General features: G+C 51.5%; 1 protein-coding gene across 1 annotated transcript; it reads right to left on the bottom strand.

Annotated features, from left to right (window-relative positions):
• Positions 1-3377: 3377 nt before the first annotated feature.
• On the bottom strand, positions 3378-4310 carry LOC132076282 (olfactory receptor 14A16-like). Its single transcript, XM_059477286.1, has one exon. The coding sequence runs from the start codon at positions 4308-4310 to the stop codon at positions 3378-3380; it is 933 nt and encodes a 310-aa protein (XP_059333269.1).
• Positions 4311-16707: the final 12397 nt, after the last annotated feature.

Genomic DNA, 16707 nt, shown 5'->3' with positions numbered 1-16707 from the left:
TGAGAATGCAGAAACAGCGCTTCCTGCACCTGGGTCACTGTTGCTAGGCAACGAAAACGTGTCTGCAGCTTCTGGCTCAGCAGAGGAGGGCTCCTCCCCGGCTCCAGCCCCCCCGCCGCCTGCACTGACTGCCCCAGCAGTTCCGCCGCTGTCGGAGACTCTGTCCTCCGTGTCGGCGTCAGAGACTGCCCTGGAAACAGCTGTTTGTTTGAGCTCGGACCATCCCGGACCAGTTGCCTCTGTAGCAGCAGCGCCGGCGGCTGGTCTCCCCTTCCGTGGAGCGGGGGGTGCGCGACAGCTGGGGGAAGGGGCAGTGCGTCTGCCTGCTTTCAAGATCAGCATTCTCGGTGGCTTGGAGGGTGTTTTTTCAGGGATTGTCCCATGGAGGCTGCCATCTCCGCCGCCTCTCTTGCGCCCTAGTTGCGGGGGGCAGGTACGTCCCGAAAGTTTTGCCTTTGGTCCCCAGCCCAGTGGGAGTGATGCCATGGGGCAGATGAGAGACAAACCGGATGCATTTGCATTGCAGGGGAAGAGGGCACAAATGGAAGAGACCATGGCAGGTTTGCTGTAGGAAACGAACATCTCCAGACCCCAGATGAGGATTTTTGGGGCTGCTTCTATTTCTCTGCTGCTGGCATGCCTCAGTGGTTTTGGGGAAAGGAAGCGTGTCACCACCCGTGCTGCCATTGTACTGGCAGCAGGGTGCAGGCCTGTGGGAATGCAGAGCCTACTTCGTGGGTTTGGGCCAGGGCCATCACTTGGCCTCCTGATATTTCTGGGAGTTGTGGTTTCTCCTACCGGTCCTGGTCCCCCTTTTGTGGGCCAGTTTTGGGGTTCCTAGTCCATCATGGGCCAGGGCCCCCAAGGCCTTTCCTTCTCTGGCACTGCTCTTCTTGGCTGCTGCTCTTTTCGATTAAAAAAAAAAAAAAAAAAAATTAAATTAAATAAAAATGATTGAAAATAGTGGGCAACAGCTCTGAAGCACTGAAGCATTGAAGGGCCAGAAAAGGACATTCTGAAAGTTGCTCAAATTGTTTGAAATTGTGTGAAATTGTTGTAAGACTGTCAATGGCTTTTGATAACTATTGATGGGACTTTTGCAGCAAGTCTGTTTCAGGACCAAAAAGGACTCTCAGATATGTCCAAAAGAAACAACTTCAGCCCATGGACTGTTCCTGAAACTCAGCTACTTGGACATGAATTTTCTTTGCATTATTTTTTGCATTTTCTTAGATTGTGGGATTGTTTTAGTGATTTGTTAGTATTGTATATTTTACAGGTGAAGAAATTTCCTGTTCATTTCACATACGCGTTTTTCTTTTTAATTTATACAATTTAGAAAGGTGAGATGTCGCAGACATTTTTTCATAGAAATCCTTTCTTTGGGATTTGTTCATCTTCTGGGAAGCTAAAGTCCCAGAAAGAGAATGTAAACAATTGTTATCAGCTGGTGTGGAATGCAACAGGTGCAGCAGTGATTGGGCTTCTGTGAGTGTTTGGATTTGCTGACCACTCATGGGAGAGTTTGTCCTTGCTTTCTGCTGGACACAGAACTTTGTTATTCATTCTTTCCTATGCTATTCTTAGCTTAGCAGCCTCTGCAACTTCTCTCTTTACTTCTTTTAGTGTAGTAATATTGTATTATATATCATATATCAATAAATCCAGCCTTCTGATCATGAACCAAGATTCTCGTCACTTCTCTCATCCTGAAGACCTCATCAGGACACTGTAATATCAGGGCACAGGTTGGACTTGATGATTTCCAAGGTCTTTTCAAACCTTGCTGATTCTGGGATTCTCTGAAACCACCCTTGGAGCAGTTGCAGGATGAGCCCTGAGCCTCCTCTTCAGAAGCTCCAGCAGCTCAGGTCCCTCAGTTTCTCCTGCCAGCCCCAAAGCCCATCCTGTCAGTCCTGCAGAGCCTCTGCAGTTCCTCTTCATTGCCCAGAACAGGGAGCCCCAGAGCCAGACACAGCAGCCCAGATGTGGCCCCCTGGCCTGGGGTGCCTCTAGCAAGGGAGCAGCAGCAGGCACTGCAGGAGCCTGCAGACAATTCCTGCAGCACTTGTAGGATGATCCGGCTGCCCAAGAAACGTTCCCATGGGGCCAAGTCAGGAACTGCAATGGGGAGTGGGGCCAGAGAGGAAAGGGCAAATGGGGATGGGCTGTTTGCAGAGGAGGAAACAAGGCTGGGCAAGAGGAAGAAATTTGGACAAGGGAAGAATAAAGAAAGCAGAGGTGAAGCAAAGGAAATGCTCAGGACAGTTTGGGGCTGGCTGTCAGGCAGCCCTGGCTCTGAGCAGCAGCGTCTGCAGTGGGACAGGAAACTCCCAGCTCATGAGAACAAATTTTCTGGCTGACTGCAGAGGCCAGGACAAAGCTGAGTGGTTTCCCTGGTGTCCCCCAGCCCTTGCTGGCCCCAGGGGCTGATGGCATTTGTGCTCCCTCCGGTTCAAGTCCCCACAGCAACAGCATGGGGGTGCTCCCCCTGCTCTGTGCAATGCAAACAGGGGCTCCTGAGCCTGTGCTGCCGTGTCTGTGCCTGCAAGGATGGGGCACCTGTGTGAGCTGGGGCGAGGCCAGGGCTGCAGAGGAGGAATGTTGTTGGCAGCTCTATCAGGACGCTCTGGGACGCTGCCGGGACTGTGCAGCGCACTGGGGATGGATCAGCCCCTGTTCTGCTGCTCCTTCCCATCTGCCCCAGGGCCCTTGCAGAGCCCCACCCATGCTGTTTGTCTCCAGCCTCCCCACAGCAAGCCTGGGGCTGCTCATGGGGCTTTGTGCTGAGCATTGGCCTGGCCGTGTTCTTGAGAGAGCCTGGGCAAGGAGCCTGGAGCCCCCAGGGCCTGGCTTGAGGCGTCAGCGCTGCCCCAGCAGTGCCCATGGCCTGTCCCTGCTGCAGCCCTGGCACTGCCACCCCCAGGACTGTGCCCGGCCCTGAGAGCACTCAGGCCTTACAGCAACACCAGGGCCACCAGGGCAGCGGGGCAGGCCCACGGCAGCAGCACTGGCAACACCAAGTGCTGCTGCTGCTGGGCACAGCTGCTGGGCCAGCACTGATCTGCCCCAGCTCTGCACACAGACATTGCCGCTGCAGCTCCAGAGAGGGCAACAAAAGGGCATTTCTGCAGAAAACTTTGCTGGGAGTTCCTTTCGTTCCTTTCAACCCACCAAGGGAATAGCTCCTCATTGACACAGTCTGTGGCCACAGGGAAGGTAGAGAGAAATAAAATGAGAAATGGCAGAAGGAATGGCTTTTCTTTCTAGACAATATTTGAAAAGTAAAACAAAGGAGAAGAACCTCCAAAATGAAACCAACAAGAAGTCTCAAACATGATTTTCTTAGAAGTTATTTTCAGAAATTGGCCAGCAGTTTAATGTTTCTGAAACCATCCAGTCATCAGTCTCCACACGGCAGCCTTGAGCTCCTGATTCCTCAGGCTGTAGATGAGGGGGTTCAGGGCTGGAGGCACCACCGAATACAGAACTGACAGGGCCAGATCCAGGGATGGGGAGGACATGGAGGGGGGCTTCAAGTAGGTAAAAAATGAAGTGCTGATGAACAGGGTGACTACGGCTAGGTGAGGGAGGCAGGTGGAAAAGGCTTTGTGCCGTCCCTCCTCAGAGGGGATCCTCAGCACAGCCCTGAAGATCTGCACATAGGAGAAAACAATGAACACAAAACAGCCAAATGCTAAACACACACTAACAGCAATTAGCCCAAATTCCCGGAGGCTGGACTGTGAGCAAGAGAGCTTGAGGATCTGTGGGATTTCACAGAAGAACTGGCCTAGGGCATTGCCATGGCACAGGGGCAGGGAAAATGTATTGGCTGTGTGCAGCAGAGAATAGAGAAAGACACTGGCCCAGGCAGCTGCTGCCATGTGGGCACATGCTCTGCTGCCCAGGAGGGTCCCGTAGTGCAGGGGTTTGCAGATGCACACATAGCGGTCGTAGCACATGATGGTCAGGAGGAAATACTCTGCTGAGATGAAGGAAAGAAAGAAAAAGACCTGTGCAGCACATCCTGTGTAGGAGATGTCCCTGGTGTCCCAAAGGGAATTGTGCATGGCTTTGGGGACAGTGGTGCAGATGGAGCCCAGGTCGCTGAGGGCCAGGTTGAGCAGGAAGAAGAACATGGGCATGTGCAGGTGGTGGCCGCAGGCTACGGCGCTGATGATGAGGCCGTTGCCCAGGAAGGCAGCCAGGGAGATGCCCAGCAAGAGGCAGAAGTGCAGGAGCTGCAGCTGCCGCGTGTCTGCCAATGCCAGCAGAAGGAAGTGGCTGATGGAGCTGCTGTTGGACATTTGCTGGGGCCTTAGCATGGGGACCTGGTCATGGAGAAAGGACAGTGACAAGTCAGGAGAGACTGCTTTGAGCCAAACCTGGGCCATTCCTAGTAGATTGTCCCAGTGGGACTCACCCACCCTTGTTCCTGCTCTGGTCAAACCTTCACCCAGGTCCCTGTCTGAGCTCCAGTTGGGCTGGCTGAGTGTGCCAGGAGCAGCCCGGCCTGTGCATGGGGGCTCTTGAGGAGCCATCCCTGCCCCACTGTCCTGGGTTTGTGGCCATGTGGTAGAGGGACAAGGCTGGATATTCAGGATTTTTAAAGGGAATCACTCCTAACACAGGCTTGGTAGATCTGCACTCCTAGTTCCATAGGACATGGATAGCAGGAGCTGGTTTAAGGAATTTTTTCTGTCCCCATATCATTTCTGGCTCTCTGAGATGAGAAATCACCAGCATTTCTGCTCCCCTTAGAGTTTGCCACTGAGAGATATGAGAGGCAAAGGATTCCCTGTGGCTGAGGGAAGGTGAGGGGCTGCATGGGCTGGCTCTCAGCTGCCCTGGCTTTGCACCTTGGGCTGCAATCAGAGCACAGTCACACTCCTGGGTCATCCTGGGATAAACCAGACCCTGCCCAGAGCAGAGGGATCCCTGAATGTCTCACCCTCTCTAAAGGTCTCTGGGCAAGGTCTCAGCACCCCCTTGTGCCAAGGACACTCACGGCTCCCTTGGCAAACCCAGCAGCATTTCCTCAGATGTGGCAGCTCTGCCCTTCCCTGTGAGACATTCAGGGAACTCCCAGAGGCTCTGGCACAGATTTGCACCCAGGAGGGCAGCTCAGATCTTGGAAGGGCACAGCAAGGAGATCCCTGGCTGTGCCCTTGATGAGATCTCAGGGAGGGGGCTCAGCTCATTCCCCTTTCCCATGGACTGCTTTGCCCACAGCCCCACAGGTGCCAGGGAAGCTTGGACACCCCATTCCCCTGGACAGCCCTGCCTGGCGGGAATGCCAAGGGCAGTGCCTGATTCAGCTGCTGCAAATGCCAGAGCCTCCCTGAGAGCAGCAAACAGTGACAATATCAGGGCAGTGCAGAACAAAGAGAAAATGTTGTGGTGCTGTGCCTGAGAGGGCAGGGCAGCAGCAGCCGGGCACTCAGGACAGTGTTCCCGTACCCAGCTGTGCCCGGCATTTCCCACACACCAACAGTGCCCTCCTGACCCCAGCACTGCTCTCTTCAGCCCTCTCTCCTTCCCTGAGCATCTCCTTGAGCCTGGACATTCCCTCCTGAGAGGAGCCTTGTCCCTGCCAGCGCTCACACAGCCCATCCCAGCCTGTGTGCCCTGGCCGGGGCCCTACAGAAACCTGCCTGTGTGCAGGGCCCTGGCTGGGGCAGGCTTTGTGTGCAGCTGCCAAGGGCAGCTCAGGAGAGCCCTGCTGGGCCCTGCAGAGGTGATGCTGCTGCTGTCCAGGGCTGAGGAGTGGCTGAGGGCCCGTTGGGAGGCTCCCAGCAGATAGACTGACCACCCAAAGTGACAGTTCTGGAGTCTCTTTAAATGTTCAAACATTCCTCTAATGATCCTGTGTGTCCCTTCCAACTCAGAATGTTCTGGGATTCTGGGATTACAATTCCTGTTCTGCTTCTCTCATTCCCCTGTTGTCTATAATCAAAACAGAAAAAAACAACTTCCTTGCAACAGTGTTAGAACAGTAAAGTAAAAACCAGACAATATTTGGAAGCTTCCAGGTGTCCCAGTCAAGATGGGGCAAAACCAGCCCCTGATTTCAACAATTTATTAAGATTGATTAATTAGGATATTTAACAGGAACATCCAATAGGAGATTCAGTTGCCCCTGTTACACACCCCTGGCTCAACCCACAGCCTTTGGAGTAGGTCCAAAGGCTTCTTTGCCTTCACTTTTGCTTATGACTGCTCATATTCTGGTCAATTAACAAAATGTTCTTCTTGTAGGTCTTCTTCCTGTTAATAAGACTATACAGTATTTCAGGAATGTATTTAGATAGTCAGCTATTCTAAGAGAAAGGTTAGGAAATGTACTTGAGTTAATTAAGGTTTACATTTAGAGAAATATATAATAGTAATTTAATAAAGTTAGTAAGAGTTTAATAGGGTTAAGTAAGGATTATAGATTTATTACCATATAAAAGAAGTTTATAGAGCTACGAATACATGAAAAATGTATAAAAAGCAAAAATATTTTTTGTCATCACCCCAACTTTCCCATCCTTCTCCAAGTAGGAAATTGAAAACACTCTCAGGAAAGCTCCTGATCTTTCCAACAATCCCAGGCTTACCTTCTTTTGGAAAGTGTTCTCAGGAGCTGTGCCCAGGCAGGTCTGGAGCTGGGAGCAGCCCTGCCCCACCCAGCCCCTCTCAGCAGCAGCCCCTGCCCTGCTCAGGGTGGCTCCTTCCCCTCACAGCTTCTCCCCAGCACTGGGAGCAGCTCCCCGGGTCGGCTGAGAGCTGTCCCTGGCAGGCAGCAGGGTCCCTGCCCCAGCACAGTGCCCTGGGCTGCAGAACCCTGCTCTGCAGGACAGCCCTGGGCACCCCTGGCTGCAGCCCCGGCTGCTCAGCCCCTGCAGCAGAGCCTGGCAACAGGAGCTGCCTTGGGCTGTGCCATGGCTGGGGCAGCAGGGAAAGCCAGCCCGGCCCTAGGGCCACAGCCCAGCCCTGGAGCAGCTCTGAGAGTCCTCCTGAAAGGTCCTTAAAGCTGTGGGATGTGCCAGCTCCAGGAGATCCCTGCAGGAACTGCAGCTTCTCTTTCCACAGCCAGGGAATGGCTGTTTCAAACCTGGGATGATTTCTGCTCTAGTGAGCCCTGAGTGAGCTCTGCTCTGTGCTCCCAGCCCAGGCTGAGTTTAACCCCTCTGTGCCTCTGTGCTGTGCCCGGGGTGGCTGCAGGCAGTGCCCCAGCCCTGCTGGGCTGTGCACAGGAGCTGCTCCTGGCCAGAGTTGTCTCTCTGCAGCGCTGCCCTTGCCAAGAGCTGCCTCCGTGCCAGGAGCCTCTCTGCAGGTTTTTCAAAGGACTTTGGGTTTGGCTTTTGTCTTGGAGTCTCTGAGAGGTTTGTGCAATCATGGCCTCCAATTATCTGCTCTAATCAGTCCCCGAAGAGGCTTTGTCAGTAATAACACTCAGTGGGACTCATTAATGCTTTAGGGTACTTCAGTTATTTTAAGGTACTTGGTGTTTCCCTTTTGATACAGACTCTGGGAGAGGTTTGTGCAATCATGGCCCCAATCATCTGCTTTAACTAGTCCCTTGAGAGCTTTGTAGTGATACTCAGTGGGGCTCATTATTGCCTTGAGATACTCAAGGATTTTAAGGTACTTTATGGATTTAAGAATACTTTTAGGTACTTTCAAGGATTTTCCTTCCTACACTTAGTCTCTGAGAGGTTTTTCTGCCACCCTGGCCTCCAATTATCTCCTCCAAGGAGTCCATGAGGAGCCTGTGTTGGGTATCTTCCCCCTTTCTGTTTTACAACAAAGATGGAACTGAAAGAATTTTGTAAGACTTTCTAAAAGCATCCAAACGAACATGGGACAATTAAAAATACAACAACAACCACTAAGAGAATTAATAGTCCTGTTTTAGCTAGACATCATCCAACCCTTTAGTCCCTTGGATTGGAAGAGGTTTTTGAACCAGTCTTTGTTTTCCACTTGCAGCTTCTTGAACTCTTTCTTCAGTACCTGAATGCTCTTGTGGATTGACTCGCTGTGGCTGGAGAAGTTCATGCAACACATGCCCTCAGAGTCTACACAGCCATGCCCATGTGCCCAGAGTAAAAACTCTATTGCTGTTCTGCAAGGTGGCATGTCTGATGGTCTCTATATCTGAGAGCAGACCACTCAATGTGAGGGAGGTAGCATTGGCTTGCTTACTTAACAGGCACCCAAGATGTTTGAATTGTCCTAAAGCTTTACCTGCAGCCACCCAAGGTCATCCAAACTGGGGGTGCTACCATCCGACACCTGGATTAAAGCTTTCAAAGCCACCCATTTGATGTCATCCAATACTTCTTTGGAGATAGCTGCTGCTTGATCATCTGGTAGGCTGTGTTGTCCTTCTCCAGCTAGATGGTTGATTGTCAATTCTGTCCTTGCCTCATTATTAGCAAAGTCTGCAATGAATTGATTTAGTAAACACTTCCATCCCCCTTCCCACAGGGTGTATTCTGTAGGTGACAACAACATGGTCATAATGTATTTTAAATCATACGGGTTTAAGACATGTAAACATGGCCCTCATTAGGGCATTAAATCTAGGTAAGTCCTTCCTATGGTCTTTACCTGCCCTGCACAGGTCTTTTTTTCCTCCATAAACTAATGGCTGATACCTGGGATTCTGCCCCCTCTTTCACAAGGGGGCAGTGAGGAGTTTCAAGACTATTTGCCAGTCTCCTTCCTTAACTGGAGGCATTGCCCAGGGTGGAGAGGATGATTGACAGTGGGGGCATTATCCACAGTTGTAGGGGTGGAGTCTGGAGATTCTTTCAGGGCGGAAGAGAAGGTTGTAGTAGCAGGAAAAGGAGGAGCCAAGATGGAGGGAGGATGGTTGGGCTCCTGAGCCACATTCGGGCTCCTTCCCTCTTGAGTCTCCAGGGCATGATGCTCCAAGACCGTGTGGCCATTGCCATTTTGGACCATCGTGGAAGGTCTGAGAAAGGCAGGTTTGAGGGGAGGTCCCAAGTTAGGAGTGACCAATGGATTGAGTTTTTGCCACACTGCTTGCTGGTGAAGGATCTCAAGGATGGTGTGGAAGATGGGGAGCATGTGGGATGCAATGGGGTCCCTTTTGATCAAAAGGTTGCACGATTTAAATCCCTCTGAGTCCCAAAATTCAGTGGTATGGATTTCACCAGGAGAGGCATCTGGAAAATTTTTAATGATCCACCACATGATTGATTTTAATTCATTCTTTGAAAATATTATGTCGTGATCAATGAGAATTAAAGCATCCATATATGCTCCTTTCTACTTTGGACATCTGGCTGCCCACTTTTCTCTTGTTCTGCCTTATGTGAGAGGGCCACCAGGACACCCCAAATCAATTATGGGATGTGGGTGCATATTGTAAAAACACAGTGGCAAAATGGGCAATAAATGTCTTGCATTTCCCCAAACCCACCAGCAATCCTATGCAGGTGAAACCATCATTGTCCCTGCTGATCCTGGGCAAAGTTCCTTGAAGCAATGATGACTCCATGGGGCCCGGCACAATCCAAAATCCTGGGCAGCACCGGCCTATCCATCAGCTAACCCCAGCTAATGTGACTGACACAGGGAGCCCTGAATGTCATGGTCCCTTTTCGGGCACCAAATGTCACAATGAGGGTGGCTGCAACAAACCTCTCTGGTTCCCTGACTTCAGGGTGAAGGTGGCAAAAATGAAAAGGAGCAGGTTCAATGCAGTTGTTTAAAAGGAACTTTAATAACAGGGTGAGAAACAATAAACATGGAGAAGTCGAGAACAGTATGAGGGCCAGGATCCAAAGACCCAAGACAAAGGGGAAGCAACAACATGTACACTTGGGGATAGAACACTCTAGAACAATAACCATATAGAAGAAACAAGAAACCAATAGGGGAGTAGAACCTGGACAAATTAGCACAGCAACACTAAAGGCTTGTGAGGGAACTCTCAAGCTCACCCTAAGTTAAAAGAATGATTCCTAGGACTTGAAACTCATGCCCAGTTCTTCCAGGGTAAAATCTGGCTGACTCTGAGTTACAGCCAGGCTAACTCCCACATTGCTGATTTGCACTGGCCCCTTGGGTCAAGCAGCCCAGCAGAGCCACAATGATGTCCTTGGTTCCACAAGGCTCCACAGTGTCACAATGGTCCCTTGGATCCGTGGTTCTCTGCAGTGTCACAATGGCTCCTTCATTTCACAAGGCTCCCAGTGTCACATTGGTCTCCATAGGAAGGAAACCACGGAGCCCCATGTTTCAGCAGCTGATGAACGGCAACCACCAGAGGCCAAGGCAAGCCTGACCTGTCTGTCCTGGCATGTTTGCTTGCAGCAACCCTTGAATATTCAAAATTATGAATGTGGAATCCTAATTTCAGGCATTTGTGCCTGGAGAAGGATGATTTTTTTCCATACACAGTAAAGCACAGAGCCCTTTCCAGTATTCGCAAAATAGGTGAGTGCTGGCCCTCAGGAGTTAAAGACCAGCCAGACCTGTCTGTCCTGGCACCTTTTGTCTGGCAGCAATCCTTGCATACACAGAAATTTGGAGGTGGGATCCAAATTTTGGCCATGGATGCCTGGAAAAGATGGACAGTTCTTTTCCATAAAAAGGAAAGCCCAGAGCCCCAGTGTTTCAGGGGTAGATGGGAGTGGCCTTCCACATTCCAAGGTCAGCCAGACCTGTCAGGTGATCCCTGGGAGACCAAGGCAGCCACACCTATTTAATGTTCCCTTGCTTCCAGAGGGCCCTGCAGTGCCACAATGGCTCCTTGCTTCCATGATGCACTCAGATGTCGTAATGGCTCCTTGGTTACACAAGTCCTTAAGGATCATAATGGTATCTATGGTTCCACAAGGCCCCACAGTGTCCTAATTGCCTTTGGGTGCCATGAAGCCCCTCTGTGTCACCATGGCCCCTTGGTTCTATTGGGGCCCAGTAGCGCAACAATGATCCTCTTGGTTCCACCAGTTCCTATAGTGTCACAATGGCCCCTTCCTTCCATGAGCCCCTGCAGGATCACAATGGCCCTTTGGTTCCATGGGGCCTCACAGTGTCACAATACTCTCTGTGATTCCATGGGGCCTTGCAATGCTCTCCATGGATCCACGGTGCCCTGCAGGATCACAGTGGCCCTTTGGTTCCACAAAGCCCTGCTGCTTCACACTGGCCCCTTGGGACCATGCGGCCCACCAGACCCACAATGATGTCCTTGGTTCCATGAGGCCCCACAGTGTCACAATGGTCCCTTGCATCCATGGTACTCTGCAGTGTCACTATGATGCCCTGCATTTCACAAGGCCCCCAAGTGTCACAATGGTCTCCATGGCTCCTCAAGACCCCACAGTGTCACACTGGCCCCTTGGATCCATGGTACTCACAGCGTCACAATGATCCCCTTGGTTCCACAGGTTCCTACAGTGTAACAATGCCCTTTGGCTCCACAACACACTGCAGTGTCCCAATGGTCTCTATAGGAAGAAAACAAGTGAGCCCCAGTGGTGCAGAGTCAGATGAGAGGCAGTCACCAGAGGCCAAGGCTGGCAAAACTTGACTGTATTGGTAGATTTTTTTGGAGAGTAACCCTTGAATATATGGAATTTTAGAGGTAGAATTCTAATTTTGGCCATGTGATCCTAGACAAGAAAGAGAGTTCTTTTCCATAGGAAGGAAAGCACAGAGCCCCAGTGCTTCACGGTCAAATGGGAAGTGGCCCTTGGCATGTCAAATTCAGTGGGACCTGTCACACAGTCCCCAGGAGGCCAAACCAGGCAAACCTGTTCCATGTTCCCTTTTTTTAAATGGTTCCCCACACTGTCACAACAGTGCCCTTGATTCCACGAAGTCTTGCAGTGTCACAATGGCTTCTTGGTTTCATGAGCCCCAACAGAGTCACAGGGTTCCCTTGGCTCCATGTGGCCCTGCTGTGTCACAAGGGCTCCTTGTTTCTATGGGCCCCAATATTTGATTACTGACGCTTGCATCCATAGGGCCCCTGAGCTGCACAATGGTCTCCTTGATTCCATGAGGTTCCGTAGTGTCCTTGGACCCGCATTGTCACAACTGACTCATGGCTCCATGAGGTTCCATATTGTCACTTGGGTCGCTGTCAGAGGCTGGATGAGATCGATGTCCCGAGATACCTTGGGATGTTTGGAATGCCCGTGTGGGGCCAGGGCCGGGTCAGGCCTTGGTTTGTGGTGGGACAGAGCCCTGCCCCTAGTCCTGGCCTGGCAGAGCTGTCAATCACACAGCAGATGCTGTGCCAACCCCACTCTGGTTGGCTGAGCTGTCAATCAATCACACAGTAACAGCTGGTGCCTAGCCTGACTCTGATTGGACGAGCAACTGGCAGTCGCACCTCAGGGGCCAGCCCATGAAGGCCCAGGGGATTAAAAGCCGGAGCACAAGACCAGCCCATGGTCTGGATCCTGCCTTCTCCTGGGGTTCTTCTGTTGGTGATGCTGGAGCCCAAGCAGTTGGTACCTATGTGAGTGTCTTTCTATAGATCTTCTGTCTTTCTGATGTTCTCTATTTCTTCTCCTTCTAATCCTACTTACCTGGAACATTTTTGGGTAACTAAGCATCTTAAGGGTTAAAGGTTTTTAGGTTAAACCCTTTGCCAAATTTCCGTGACTGTCCGTATTTTGCCACTAAAATTTGGTGTCATTTTGACCTCTTAGCTTAGTTGGTTAGAGCATGATGCTGGTATCACCCAGGCTGTGGGTTCAATCCCTGTATGGGCCATTCACTTAAGAGCTGGACTTGATGATCCTTGTGGGTCCCTTCCTACCAAGAATATTCTTTGCATTTGCCCATGCTGAGAATATCTGGTTGGTGTTTCTCCTGTGTACCAAATTCAAGTCAAGGAAACTTTGGTTATCCCCAGCATTTTAGTGTTCTGGGGTGTTCCAGCCCTGCAGGCTGACAATGGCCTCTTGTTTCCATGAGGCGTCACAGTGTCACACTGGCCCCTTGGTTCCATGAGGATCTGGAATATCACACAGGATTATGACATTTGTCCTTGCTGTCCCTCACATCCCACTGCCACACAAACAGCCCCGAGCCACCCGTGAGGGACAGGCCCTGCTGTCCCAGGCTGGGCTCAGGGCTTGGCCTTTCTGCTTCCCCCGCCAGCCCAGACCTTGCTCAGCATTGCAGTTCCCTGCTCAGAGCCTTTGGCTGCCTGCAATCCTGGCCTCAAGGATTTGCTCTCAGCAGTCCCTGGGGAGTCTTTGGCACTCCTTGCCCTCAGTGTGGCCCAGTGGTGCTCCAAGGGACTTGGAGTTTTGCTTCTGACTTCTTGAGCAGCTTCTTAAGCCTTCTCTGAGTGCCTGAGGATCTTGGACTCAGCCCTAAGTCTACTATGGGGCTCAATAAAATACAGAGAGCCCTCGGGGTCTCCAGGGCTTGTGCAGCTGATTGGAGGCAGTTTGGAGTTTTGTTAAGAAGGAAGATTTCAAAATGCACCTCATGACTTGTTTTCTTTAATCAAGTGAGTATTTTTTATTTTCAGTTTCAAGAAGAGCTGATAGAAGCATTCCCCAGGTTATCTTGATGCTGAATGTCTCCTTAGGAGGTCTGGGCACAGAGAAGAATAAGCCCCTTGAGGGCTGACCCTGTTTGGACAAGCAGCTCCTCACCCCCAGCCTCACCATGTCTGACATGGCCCACCTGGCACTGACATCCCTGTGCCCTGCAGCAGAACCTTGTCCCCTGAGCTCTGCAGCTCCATGTCCCCGCCCAGTGCACCGTGTCCCACCTGCTCTCCTCAGGGCTCTGCCTGCACACAGGCCCAGGAGAAGTTTTCCTTTTGGGAAGGAAAGAATGGAAAAGCCTGAGCAGGTTTCCTGAACAACAAAATCTACTCAGGAACCACCTGCTCAGTACAGGCTGCCTGGAATGGTGTCATCTTTCTACAAGGGACAGTGTGAGCATAAATGATCTCTGGAAGCAGAATTCTCTGAGTCTTGCAGCTGAATTCTCTGTCCTTGTCCTTTCCCTGGATCTCTGTTGCAGATGGAAGCATGGTACCATCCTCACCTTTAACCTCTCTCTTGAATGCAAACAGGTGTTCCCAGCTGTGTTGAGCAGGATTTGCTCAATGTTCCTACAAAACTTTTGTTGTTCCTCATGGAATGAAGGGGCCATTTTAGCACTGAGGGAGTGACCTGGAAGCAAGGAGTCAATTGTGATCCTGGGGTCCAATGGATCCAAGGGGCCATGGTGACACAGCAGGGCCACAGGGATCCAGTGATCCATTGTGACACTGTGGATCCAAGGAGACCATGGAGACACCTCCAGAACCTCTTGGAACCAAGGAGTCCATGGTGACCCAGTGAGGCTGCATGGAGCCAATGGTCCATGGTGACACTGCCTATCCAAGGAGTCCATTGTGACACTGTGGAAGCTCATGGAGCGAGGGAGGCCGTTGTGACACTGAAGAACTTCATGGCACCAAATATCCATGGTGACACAGCAGGGCATCATGGGAACCAAGGAACCACTGTTGGCAGTAGGGAAACTCATGGACCCAGAGGCTGTTGTGGCACTGCAGAACCAACAGAACTGCTGGACCTTGTGCCCTGGCCCTTCACAGCTCCTTGGGAGGCACGGCAGGAGCAGCACCCTGGGAGCCTGGGGAATGCCCCTCTGGGATCAGTGGCACACACTCCCATGTGCTGGAATTGTAGTTCTCAGCCAGGAAAAGATGTTCCTGCCCTGGAAAGCAAAGCTTTTAAGAAGGAGCCAAAAGCCAAGTGGAGCAAGCTCTTAGAGTGACATTTCACTGCCAGCCTTCATAACTTCACCCATGGTTGTTGTAGCTCATAGATTGGGAATTAAATCAGGGCAGGGTCTTTGGTGGAAGCTGCCCTGAATCAAGAGCAGAGAGGGACAGAGAAGGCAGAGAAAGGCAGGAGAGAAATGAGGACACAAACACAATCAGCTGAGAAGGTGGCACTAGAAAACAGAACTGGAACTGACTGAATATGAATGGGACAGAAAGAAATAATTTTGTGACTTGATTTCCTATCAAAACATATTTTCCTCACTTTCTCACAAACCTCCTCCCAGTGTCATTCAGCAGGGCTGTCAGAAAGTTCTTGATGTTCCAGGCTGCAGCCACAAGGAAACAGGGAATGGGGATTTTCCTGCTCCTGGAGAGTTTGACATCATCAGCTGAGGAGAGGAGGCACGAGAAGAAAAGAGCAGCTGAGCTTCATCGTCCGACAGAAAAGAGGGAGGGGAAAAACTCCCATCCTGTCGACGAGGAGGATGAGGAGGAGAAGGATGAGATGGAGGAGGAAGAGGAAGCCATGGATGAGGAGGAGGAGGAAGATGAGGAGGATGAGGAAGACAAGGAGGAGGGGGAGGAACGGGAATGAAGAGGAGGAGGTGGAGAGGGAGGAGGAAGATAAGGATGAGGACAAGGAGGACGAGGAGAACAAGGAAGAGGAAGAGGCTGAAGATGTGGATGGGGGAGAAGGAGGAGGATGAGGATGTGGAGGAGGAGGAGGCAGCAAAGGAGGAGAAGGGCAAGAATGAGGAGGACAAGGATGAGGATGAGGAGGAGGACAAGAAGAAGGAGGAGGAACAGGAGGAGGATGAGGATGTGAAAGAGGAGGAGGAGGATGAGGAGGAGAATGAGGGTAAGGATGAGGAGGACAAGGATGAGGAGGAAGGCAAGGAGGTGAAGGAGTAGGAGGAGGACAAGGACATGGAGGAGGTGGAGGAGGAGATGGTGGAGAAGGACAAGGATGACAACGAGGAGGAGGACTACGAGGATGAAGAGAGGGATCAGGAGGAGGAGGATGAGTAAAAGAATGTGGAGAAGGAGGAGGAGGTAGACGAGGAGGCAGACAGTAAGGAGGATGAGGAGGAGAAGGGGGAGGACAAGGAGAAAGAGGATGGGGACAAGAGGAGAATGATGAAGAGAAGAAGGACAGGGACAAAGAGGACAAGGACGAGGAGGAGGAGTAGGAGGATGAGGACGTGGAGGAGTAGGCTGAAAAGGAGGAAGTGGAGGAAGAGGACAAGAAGCAGGAGAGCAAGGAAGAGGAGGAGGAAGATGACGAGGATGGAGGAGGAGGATGAGGACAAGGAGGAGGAGGATGGAGATGATGAGGAGGTGGACAAGGAGGAGGACATGGAGGTGGAGGATGAGGAGGAGGGTGAGCTGCACGATGAAGAGGTGGATGAGGAGGAGGAATAGGAAGAAGATGTCAGCAAGGACGAGGAGGAGGAGAAGGAGGAGGACGAAGACATGGGGGAGGTGGAGGAGGACGAGGAGGAGGTGGACGAGAAGGAGGAGGAGGGGGTAGAGAATAAGGATGACGAGTAAGAGGAGGATGAGAACAAAGAGGAGGAGGAGAAGGAGGAGAAGGAGGCTGAGGAGGCAGAGGAGAAGGGGGACGACAAGAACATGGAGGCAGTGGATGAGGAGGAGGACCATGAGGAGGAGGTGGAGAAGAAGGATGAGGAGGAAGATGAGGAGGAGGAGGAGGTGGACAAAGAGGAGGAGGACACAGAGGAGGAGGAGGTGGAGGACAAGAAGGAGGATGAGGATGAGGTGGAGGAGGAGGAGGAGCACCAGGAGGAGGTGGAGGAAGAGGAGAAACAGGAGGAGGAGGAGGACAAGGAGATGGTTGAGGATGTGGAGGAGGAGGAGGATGAGTAAAATGTTGAGGTAGACAAGGAGGA

This window comes from Ammospiza nelsoni, chromosome 8 (genome assembly GCF_027579445.1).
Source record: "Ammospiza nelsoni isolate bAmmNel1 chromosome 8, bAmmNel1.pri, whole genome shotgun sequence".
NCBI classification, from domain to species: Eukaryota; Metazoa; Chordata; class Aves; order Passeriformes; family Passerellidae; genus Ammospiza; species Ammospiza nelsoni.
Note: the sequence above shows the minus strand (reverse complement) of the source record. Positions and strands in the feature narration are given on the sequence as shown.

Bases quoted from the DNA above. Each gene is read 5' to 3' on its own strand.
- LOC132076282 (XM_059477286.1), bottom strand. From the start codon at position 4,310: ATGTCCAACAGCAGCTCCATCAGCCACTTCCTTCTGCTGGCATTGGCA.